General features: G+C 33.1%; 1 protein-coding gene across 6 annotated transcripts; it reads right to left on the minus strand.

The window, feature by feature from the left end:
• Positions 1 to 685: 685 nt before the first annotated feature.
• On the minus strand, positions 686 to 6,922 carry LOC124890805. Of its 6 annotated transcripts, none has more exons than XR_007049369.1 (3): positions 6,781 to 6,922; positions 5,947 to 6,228; positions 2,774 to 3,650 (listed from the first exon to the last, which is right to left on the minus strand). XR_007049369.1 is itself a non-coding variant. In XM_047402618.1 (2 exons), the coding sequence occupies exons 1-2, from the start codon at positions 6,798 to 6,800 to the stop codon at positions 3,034 to 3,036; spliced, it is 528 nt and encodes a 175-aa protein (XP_047258574.1). In that variant the 5' UTR covers positions 6,801 to 6,918; the 3' UTR covers positions 2,774 to 3,033. The 6 variants fall into 6 exon arrangements, 1 of the variants encoding a protein (XP_047258574.1); XR_007049367.1 differs by having other exon boundaries at positions 5,947 to 6,426; positions 6,781 to 6,921; XR_007049368.1 differs by lacking the exons at positions 2,774 to 3,650; positions 5,947 to 6,228 and adding exons at positions 4,801 to 5,470; positions 6,290 to 6,426 and having other exon boundaries at positions 6,781 to 6,919.
• Positions 6,923 to 11,183: the final 4,261 nt, after the last annotated feature.

An 11,183-nucleotide genomic window follows, 5' to 3' on the forward strand; every position in this document is an offset into this window, starting at 1 on the left:
GGGTATTTAATTATTTTTTTTTGGGGGGGGGGGGGGGGTTCATTTGAGCATTTAGTTATTTCTATTAATAGACTTGTGATCTATGAACTGAAAATGGAAGATTTGTTCTACAGGTATACATTGTGTTGAAAATGACTAAAATAAACATCCTTTCTAAACGCAAAGACAGTACCACTTCTGATTCTACTAGTAGCAGTAGAAAAAAAAGATGAGGCAGTTGAAAATGTCTCAAAAAGGAACAAAATTGAAGAGGCAGTAGAAAAATAAAAGCTGAGACAGTTGAATGCTAATATTGTTAATGTGTTGTTGGATGATGAGTAGTTAGGATATGACAGTTTTTTTAATTATACAAATATGAAGGTTGAAGGATCTGGTGGTAGGATATGACAAATATTTTTTTATTTTATGATATTTGTTATGATTCTGCACTGAATCTATTTCTATCAAACTGATTTGTGGCATGAAATTTGAATATGCAGGGTGTTGTCATAGTTGGTACAGTGTATGCTTGATATCATAGTATGCATACTTAATCTTTCGTAAACTGCATACATAGTCTATCATTACCATACTGCTCGAATTTTAGTTAACGTGTTATTTGATCAACTATGATTCTATTAAAAATAGTATTAACATTATAGAAAAATAGAAGTATTATTATTTATTCAATATCATTGCGTCCATGTTACACTTTTCCAAAGAACGAATATTATCATTATAGCACATAACATCATTTTTAGGTCATTCTCCTTTTCTTCGGCCAAAATCAATTTTTATTTCAGTTGATTCCTCTCTATTTACGTGTCATGTAGCAATACTTTAAAGTGATCCCTTTGTTCTTCGGCTTCATTGAACAAAGTCATGAGAAAATCTTTATTTTATTTGCATTGTTGGAGCTTTGTGGTAGATTAAGCCAAGCCTTGAAAATTTGATGTCTCGGGTCCCGGACGCAACGTTGATGGACTGGTTGGAGGTGATAGCTCATCAATCTATTTAAAAAACGAGCATATGTCATTATCCTAGAAAAAATAATAATAATAATTACATAACGATTAACTTAACTTTATAAAAAAAACACACACAACTCACCTTCGCAATTGCACAATTATAAAATTTATGACTTGAATTTGAATTCGTGCGTGACGTCCTCAAGACAACCGCATTTTCACAATGATAAATTAGAGTATTTTTAGAATTGGATGTTTGAGATGCTTGAGACATTGTAGAATTTTAAAAAATAAAACAAAGTGAATGAAATAAAATAACGAGGGATGGACACCTTATAGATAAATTAAAACAAAGTGTTAACACTGATGGATTACAAAAGTAGTCGTTTATTACCAATGGAATAGTAATTTTTTTTTGAACTGGTGATGACACTTAATAGGCTGTCGTAGATCATAACCTATGTCAGCCATCAACGAAATACCAAAGTCTACCATAGACACTCGTAATCGATGGACCCTCAATAATATGTTAAATAAAAAATATTACAGTAAAAAATATACTTGTTTTTTGAGGGTCCATCGATTCGGTTGGTCTATCGTATACTTATGCATTAAGGAGTGCATCGATTGATCTTCTGATTATGCGTAGACCTCTGCTATAGACCAACACTTGGATGTTGTTTAAAAATGAGTAAATAAATTAAAAATAAATATAGCATGGGTTTGTACACATATGAAGGAGTATAAATAAGTCACATAAATATATTAGAGCTTATACAAATTAGGGGTGGTGAATTATGGAGTTTGTGGATGCGTATTGGTTGAAAAAATAATATACTAAGAGTAATGGTTGGCAAAACACAAGTATGTTTTGAGGATGATGATTTTTCAACCACTATCCATTCCACATACTCTTTTGATTTGGGGTGGTGATTGAAGAGTGGTGATTAAAGGAGTGTGTTAAATGGGTAGTCATCAAATACAATCAACATCCTCAAAACATACTTGTGCTAGTTATTACCCTTAGGATATTGTTTTTTCGACCAATACCCACCCACATACTCCTTAATTCACTATCCCTAATTTGTATAAGCTCTAATATGATTATGTGACTTGTTTATACTCCTTCATTTGTGTACAAACCCATACTATATTTATTTTTAATTTATTTATTCATTTTTAAACAATATCCAAGTGTTGGTCTATAGAACTATACATAGAACTATGTGGTCTACGAATAATCAGGAGACCAATCTATGCACTCCTGAAGGTGTAAGTCTACGGTAGACCAAACGGGTCGATGGATCCTCAAAGCATAAGTATATTTTTTACATGGATTTGACATGGGTCAACATCGATGACAGTCAATTATGTGATTATGTGTTTAAACCTTTTTTAATTTAATTATTTTCTTTCAGCACCCTCAAATTATGTGATTATGTTTTTAAATTTTTTTTAAATTGACTTATTTTCTTTAACCAGCCTTAAAACACGTGATTTATCTATTTAAATCTTTTGCAATTTATTATTTTCTTTCACCAGCCCCAAAACATGTTATTTTCTTTTTAAAATTAATTATATTTTTCACCATCCCCAAATCATGTGATTATTTCTTGAAACCTTTTTTAATTTAATTATTTTGTTTCAAACTACAAGCTACTTATGGGCCATCAATTCATATAGTCTACCATTGACTACTATGTTTGGTCGATGCCAGACTGAGTCTAAGATCGACGATAGACTATTTATGTAATCTATATTTACAAATGCATTCACTACAGATGCAAACACAAAAAATAACAATAACTAAAAAGAAGGAAACAAAATTTGAAAATAGAAATGCTTATATTAAAATTTGTTCATTGCACAATCATAGAAATTTTACATGAGAAACATTGACACAACAGCCAGAACAACCAAAATAAGCAAAAAATGAAGAAAATTTCTTCTAACAACAATCCTACCAAGAAAGCTTCTTCTGTAAGGTGTCATACTTTTTTGCCCGCAACAACCAACCACAACCACGAGATAAGCATTTCACCTTCATGAATTTAGTGCAGATTTTCTCCATATAATAATCAAAAGACTACCTCACCTCTGTTGTGTTTAGTAGCATTTTCAGCTCTTTCTTATCGATGAATGTTTGACCACAATAGAAATTGGTTCCATCAGTGAACGAGTGTCCTGGTTGTGATCCCATTCCACAGTCTTTTTCATTATATTGCGAGTCTGATGAAAAGTCTTCCATATGTACAGAATTATCTTCCATATTAATTGGATGATCGTCATAGTTCTCGTAATCATTTAAATCATCATTGATCAAATCGTCGTCGACTGTCGGGCACCGAGGTGGGGGTGGTGATGAATTCACCGGTCCTTCAAAGGACCTCTCAACTATATTTATCCTCAAAATAGGCCTAAACTCATCTGCATCGGCATTCATTATGTACGTTAGCACACGTACATCATTATTTATGATTGTAGGATTCACCTTTTCCCTTGAATGCATTAGATAACTAATCACCATATCGCTCGGTGCGCAATCTAGATCCCTGCTCTGCATTACACTTGCAATGAATTCATCATACGAACTACTGCGATGAACAGGAATGAAAATTGTCACCTTGGTAAATGATCTTCATTTTCAACATTTGAAAGTCTCCACCCATTCTCCCATGAAATCACCAGAAATCAGAACAAATTCTGCAATAGACATCCTAGAATTAAGCTTTGATCGATGATAGATTATGCTTAGGGTTTATGTCGAGATGTATGCACGGTCGATGACTGACGATGATGGGTTGATAACTGCGCAGATATCCGTGCAAAAACTTAAAATTGCAAATATCGCTTCTAATCAATGATTGTTGGGTTTATGGAATAGAGAAATAAACTTGGAGTCGCCTGAGCTGCTGTAATGCACTTTCTAAAGTGGTTTTGAGTAATGTGAGGGATTTAAAACTTTTTAATAATGGTGGAAAGTGTGTTTGAGAAGATAGGAAATAAATGGGGTAACAATGGATGCAATGGACAAGCTTATGATATTTATAGACTGATTTACAGATGATCGCCAAAAAATAACGTCAGAAAAGTGGCCAAAATTGGAGCTTTTTGAAGGGAAAAACAACCACCAACTATTGTTAGCTTTTGGAAATTTTTTTTAATATTTTTAGAAAACTTAGATATTTTTGTATATATAATAGTGGATGATGGAGTGGGTTGAAGTGTATTATTTATTTGAAACTTGTGGGTGAATTTCTTAAGCTGAAAGTATTGGGTTAAAATGAATTATTATAAAAGTTGTAGCTGAAATTGTTAAGTTGAAAAAGTTAGTGGTGAGGTGGAATTAAGTAGGTATATGGCCAATTTTTTCAAACTTTTGGGTATTTGGCAAAATAGTTATGAAAAAGAGTCTTTTTGGCATACTTGCCCCAAATACTTGATTTATAAAGGGCAATAAAAAATAATTCCTTCACCAAACAAGCACAAAAATAAACATTTTATACTTTTCTTAAAATTGTTGTTTTTCTCAATTTTGATAAAATCTGTATTTTTCAACAATAACTTCAAACACGTGTTCAAATTAACATATGAATAATCAAATGAAGTTTTAACTCTATATTTACAACTTTAAACTGTAACAATAAGTTCATTCAACCTAACTTATGAACATCAACAAACTGAAGTTCAAACTATTTTTTGAAAATAGCAAAACCAAATATTAAATAACTTCAACACAAGTTCAACCAACTTATGAACTCTAAAAATGAAGTTTCAAGAACTCAAACACAAGTTCAAAATGTTGAAGAACTATCAACATGAAGTTCAAACTATTTACTAAAAAAACAGTAAATGAAATAATACAGATTAGTAATTATTTCCTTAAGATTGTTGTTTTCGGGTACACAGTCTGCATGTTTGCATAAACACTCCAATACAAGTTCAAGACTATATCAAGAACACCTATGAAGTTTTTAACACCTTTAACGCAAGTTCTTCAAGAACTATCAAAGAAATATGTTATTTAAAGAAACAAGATGAATAGGAAATAAAACCAAGTCCTCCGAATTCACAGAGTGTCCTAAAGAAATTAATTCCCCTCAAGTATCCGAGGTTGTGGAATTTGTCCCCCCAGGATAAAATGGCTCACAATCAGAATGTAGTGGTACCTCAAACCTTCTGATTCTTCGAACACACTCAACGACAGATGATCACCAAGAGTTTTTAGAAGTAGAAGAGTGTTTTCAATGCAGAAATTTTTCATACTGCCTGAGGAAAAAAATTCAGGTATTTATTATAGCCATCAAATGCCCCTTCGAAAAGGAAGCAATGGTTCATGGAAGGCTGTATCATTTTGGAACAGTCATGTCTGTCCATTCCGAAACAACATGTCTTTTCTGAACAGTCACATCTAACCGAGCAGTCACCCTTTTTTCGAAATAGTGTCTTTTTTCTCGAAGAGTTGTGTCCCTCTATTTTTCATTCACACCAATTGAACCCAACTGTTAACACTTCTTTCATGCCTAGCAAAGCGATTGAAGATGAAATGTCCATGAAACCATCGAATAAATACGAGGGAGATAGCTTGAAAAGCATTGTACAGATCAAAGAAGTAGAGGCACAGATGTTTCAGAGTCGTGCAGATGATGCATCAGGAGAAGCAAGGAGTTTGAGATGGTTCGCTAGGCTAATGAGAAAGAAAATAGAGGTAGAGTGTTCTGAAAAACTCTCCAAACTATGCTAGCAGGAAATGGAGGAAATCAGGAGAAAAAAATTGGAATAGCTCAAGACTTTTGAGAACTCACATTGCGATTTCTACAAGATAAAAATGAGAATACATATGGAGATTGCATGTTTGTTAAGAAGAATGGAAGCAACCAAACAAGTACCGGTATAACTTAATCTCTTCTTTGTCTATTTATAAAGAAACTTGCCACAAGGAAATTATGTAATTGTCACAGTTACTTGAGAAATAGTCAAAGAAGAGATTTGGTTATACCAGTAGTTGTTTGGATGCTTCAATTTTGCTTAACAACCCATCAATCTCCACATGCATTCTCATTTTCATCACGTTGTAATCACAAAGCAAATTTTCCAAAATCTTGAGCTTTTCCGACCTTTTTTTCTTCTTCCTTCGGTTTCCAGCAAGCACGAGTTTTTTCAGAATACTCTTCATCCAGTTTTTCACTCTTCAACTTAGCCAAACGCCTCAAGCTCCCTACCTTTCCTCGTGCTTCATCTTCATGACTCAAAGCATCTGTGTCTCTGCTTCTTTAATCCCCTTAAAAACATAGTGAATAGGAAAAATAAAACTTTCTGAGTTCCATACTATACTGACATACCATGAATTCATCAAAACATAATAAAATGGCCTCGTCGGATATGCCTTCTACCATAACTTCTGGAAGATCTACCACACCCCTTGTGCTTATGCAATAACGTAGATGATACAATGTTAAAGTTCCTCATTTCAGATACCCTAGTAAGTATATCGAAAGATCAGAGAGAATAAGATGGAATGTGGTTAGGCAATGAAGTAAGATATCAGGAATGAAATGGTTAGATTCTAAGTTAATGGTTACAGTGAAGTAAGCTATCAGGAATGAAATGGTTAGATTCTAAGTTAATGGTTACAGTTACAAGAATGAAAATAGAGAATACATAACAATTAGTTCTTATGCAATTCTCTTTACCTCTTTGACAGAATGTTTTGATAGATCTAAAAAACTTTTAACTTAGCAATAATCTTAGTGAAATATTGCAATAAGGAACTGCAGTCAAAATAATCAATAAATAGATTGAAATTAAAAAGAAAGTAAAATTAGGTTCATACATGTAATCGATTGTGAACATTCAGCATGAAGTCGAGGAAATGGTGCTGTTTTTCCTCCAGCTGACCTGACATAAAATGTTCATGCGTTGAGATGAAAATTTGTCTTTTGGGTTCTCATATAAATGTAGATACAAACATCTGATCTTTTTTCTAGATGAGCCATTTTGTAAGATAAGGTTGGAATTGACAACTCGTCAAAAAATTGGTCCATTAACATGGTTTTGCCAATCCCAACTCCTCCATAAAGATATAATCCTTCGATATGGTCATATGATAAAGAAATGGATCTTGGGCCTAACTCAACATCAAAAGCTAGCTCATGAGGGCAGGATTGTCCAAGACCATATAAGGAGATCAGGGACCCTTTAATTCAGCGATGTGGGACTCCAACACCCCCGCACTCCCAGGGCTGGACATCTGGAGCGTGGACAATATAAGACGGGGGGCCCAACATCGAAAACAATGAACTGAGTGGGCCTGACTTTGATATCATGATAAAGAAATAGACTTTGAGCCTAACTCAACCACAAAAGCTAACTCATGAGGGTAGGATTGCCCAAGATCATATAACGAGACTAAGGACCATTTAACTCAGCGATGTGGGACTCCAACATCATATGACAATTGTGGTAAGAGATGAGACCATAACCATCTACTCCAAATTTGCCAGAGTGATTGTAATGCCATGCAACAAATATAAATATTCATGCTACTTAAATTTGTCTGATGTTTTTCAATCTATCTACCTCGTCTTTCTTCAATGGTTTATGTAGCGCAAACTAATCCAAAATAGGTAATGTTCAATTTGGAGAAAAAAGTGTAGAAATAGAGATGATTACTTTCAAATTTTAGCTCCAAATAAAGAGGTTTTTTTAAAATATCTTTACCTATTAACTAATATGTTTTTGAACGAAATTGTCCCTGAACAATGAAGTAAATTATATAAATAATCCTTTGGCTAGCAACGCCATATTTATATCTTTCAACTTTCATTTTTTTTGTCTTTTTAATTTTAGTTTGATTTTTGTTTTTTTCTTTTTTCTTTTTATTTTTGATTTTTTTCCAACCCTTACTCTTTTTATTTTTTCTTTCCTTTTTTTTAAATTCTTTTTAGTCTTTCTCAACCCTTACCTTTTTTTTCTTTACACCCCTCAACGTCTACTTTTATAAAAAAAAAATATTTTTCTTTGTTTTTTATGTTTCTTTTTTTTTTCTTCTTAATTTTTCTCGACCTTTATTTTTGTTTAATATTTTTATTTTTATTTTTATTTTTATTTTTATTTTCATCAATCTTTATTCATAATGAGAATGTATATAACCCTATTCCGGCCTGGTTCCCATTTTCTCTCAATTTCTACATTTTCTTTGATTTTTCTTTTTTTTTAAAAAAAAATCTTTTTCTTTATTTTCTTCTTTTTTCATAATTTTTATTATTTTTGTTCTTTTTTTCGATTTCTTCCATTCAAGTTACATCTCATGAGCAAGAGTTGAAAATATCACATTATAAAGGCAAGACTTATAACTTTCAAACAACAAGCTGTGTTTCATGAACAAGAGTTGACACTACCACATTGTAGAGACAAGACTTATGACTTTCAAACAACAAGTTATGTTTCATGGGCAAGAGTTGACACTACCACATTGTATTTTGATTTATGAGATATTTTGTAACTCTTACCTTAGAGACGACTTATCTTAGCGACTTTCAAATAATAAATTATGTCCCACGAGCTAGAGTTGACTCTACCACATTATGTTTTCATTTATGAGATATTCTACAACTATTGTTTTAGAGGCAAGACTTAGCTCAAGGACATTCAAACTACAAATTATGCCCCACGAGAAAGAGTTGACTCTACCAATGTATATTTTTATTTATGAGATGTTTTATAACTATTTCCTTAGAGGTAAGACTTAGCTCAAGGACTTTCAAACAATAAATTATGCTCCACATGCAAGAGTTAACTCTAACACGTTATGTTTTCATTTATGAGATGTTCCACAATTATTGTCTTAGAGACAAGACTTAGCTTAAGAACTTTCAAACTAAAAATTATGCCCCATGGGAAAGAGTTGAGTCTACTACGTTATGTTTTCGTTTATGAGATGTTCTACAACTATTGCCTTAGAGGCAAGACTTAGCTCAAGGACTTTCAAACTATAAATTATGCCCCACGAGCAAGAGTTGACACTACCACGTTATGTTTTTATTTATGAGATATTCTGCAACTCTCGCTTTATAGAAATGACTTATCCCAAGAATTATCAAACAAGTTACGTATTTAGGGCAAAAGTCAACACTAATACATTGTGTCTTTTACTTATGAAGTGCTCTATAAATCTTGTCTTAGAGGTAAGACTTAGCCTAACGACCATTAAACACTAAGTTATGTCCCATGGGCAAGAGTTGACACCACCACATTGGGTATTGATTTATGAGATATTTTATAAATCTTCCCTTAGAGACAAGACTTAGGCCAAGGACTTTCAAATAACAAGTTGTGCCCCATGGGCAAGAGTTGACATTACCACATTATGTTTTGATTTATAAGATATTCTATAACACTTGTCTTAGATACACGACTTAACCCAAGGACTTTCAAATAACAAGTTATGTCCTATGGGTAAGAGTTGACACTATCACATTATGTTTTGATTTATGAGATTTTCTAGAACTCTTGCTTTAGAGACAAGACTTAGCCCAAGGACTTTTAAACAATAAGTTACACTCCATGGACAAGATTTGACACTACTATTTTGTGTCCTAATTTATGAGATGTTTATAAATCAAGAACTTCTAAACAATAAGTTATGTCCCATGAATAAGAGTTGACACTACCATATTATGTCTTGATTTGTGAGATTCTCTATAACTCTTACATTAGAGGCTCGAATTGGTCCAATGACTTTCAAACAACAAGTTACGCTGTAACGCCCCGAAATTTCATCTCGAGACGCCACATGGTGCTTAGGGCTACACATAGCCCCAAGCTAACCCTTGGAGCCAGACACTACCTCAAGGAATTCAATTCAATAATAGTCATGCACAACAAAGAGATATACCACATCGTATTCAAGAGAAATACTAGAGAATACTAGACTGTACAACCAAAATATATTGAATGTCTATATATACTAACCCTTTAGTCTGACAAAGCCTCTATACATCAAAATCAAGGAGCCATTGGGACAAACCCCCAACTGACTCAAACAGTACTGAAAGCCATAACAATAGAACAATATCACCAAAAATATAGACATGGTCCTCGAACCATGAGGACTCACCACTGAGGGAACATAGTTGAGGCACTCGAATATCGCTAACGCGGCTGCGGCTGAGTACCTGAACCTACATTACGAGAAAATATAGCCATAGAAAAATATGTGGGTCAGCACTTTGGAATGTACTGAGTATGTGGGGGTGCATGCAATAATGCAAATATCATCATCAATTTCATAAAAATATGTATATATACAATGATGTCTCACTTGGCTTGAGTTAGATTGAAACATACTTTTCATTATCTCACAGTAAATAAATCATATGATAAAAACCTCATAAATTATCATAAATAACTCAACTTTTCAACTCAAGACTTGGAGTGACTCGGTAATTCAATAAACTCAACTCTTATGGACATGGGAGGTTCTTATAACCGACATAAACCATGTGAACTACATAAAGTCAAACGTTTTGCCCTCCTAAGGATAGAAACCCACATTGGTAGGAGCGTCATACTATTGCCAGGGAGTACAACCAAAATTTAGTGATCACAATCTCATACTTAGCCTCTGGCCCACAATCATCAATATCTATCCTACAGTGGCATATAGTTTTGGGGAAATACCATATTTCCCATTCGGTGCTAAATACTACTCCCAGACATAAACTCAGAACGCGTTAGAAAATATACCACAAATATCACAAGGGTCTGTCATGAAGATCAAATCTAATCTCTTTCTCATTTATCTAATCATAATCAATTTGTGGATTCCTAACTCGACTCAAATCGAATCAATTTTTCTCAATATTAAAATATATCAATTCATTAAATCATGACAACATCAATAACTTTGAGAAAATATCAAGACTCATTGTAACAACTCAATCTTATGAATCAATATACTCAATAATCCAATTTGTCATAAGGAAGCTTAAAGCTTGGCACATATCTTGAAAGCACTTGAAATATCAACTCATGGTAGAAATATGAAATTCACAATATTAAATATCAAGTCATAACTTGGGAATAGCAAAATAATCATGTATAACAACGCTTGAACAATTTATATTCTCTTAATCTCAGTAATTTAGGTATAAACCCACTGCAGAATCATATAAATTCATGATAGAAATCAAAGCTTTGGGCACAAGAACAAAAGAATTGCTCTTGTTCAAAACC

Source organism: Capsicum annuum, unplaced genomic scaffold, assembly GCF_002878395.1.
Source record: "Capsicum annuum cultivar UCD-10X-F1 unplaced genomic scaffold, UCD10Xv1.1 ctg2547, whole genome shotgun sequence".
Lineage (NCBI taxonomy): Eukaryota > Viridiplantae > Streptophyta > Magnoliopsida > Solanales > Solanaceae > Capsicum > Capsicum annuum.

Coding starts and splice junctions, on each gene's coding strand:
- LOC124890805 (XM_047402618.1), bottom strand. CDS start 6,800: ATGTTCACAATCGATTACAT. Junction 3,542..6,780: donor ATGTTCACAATCGATTACAT/GTATGAACCTAA, acceptor TGTTCATCGCAG/TAGTTCGTATGATGAATTCA.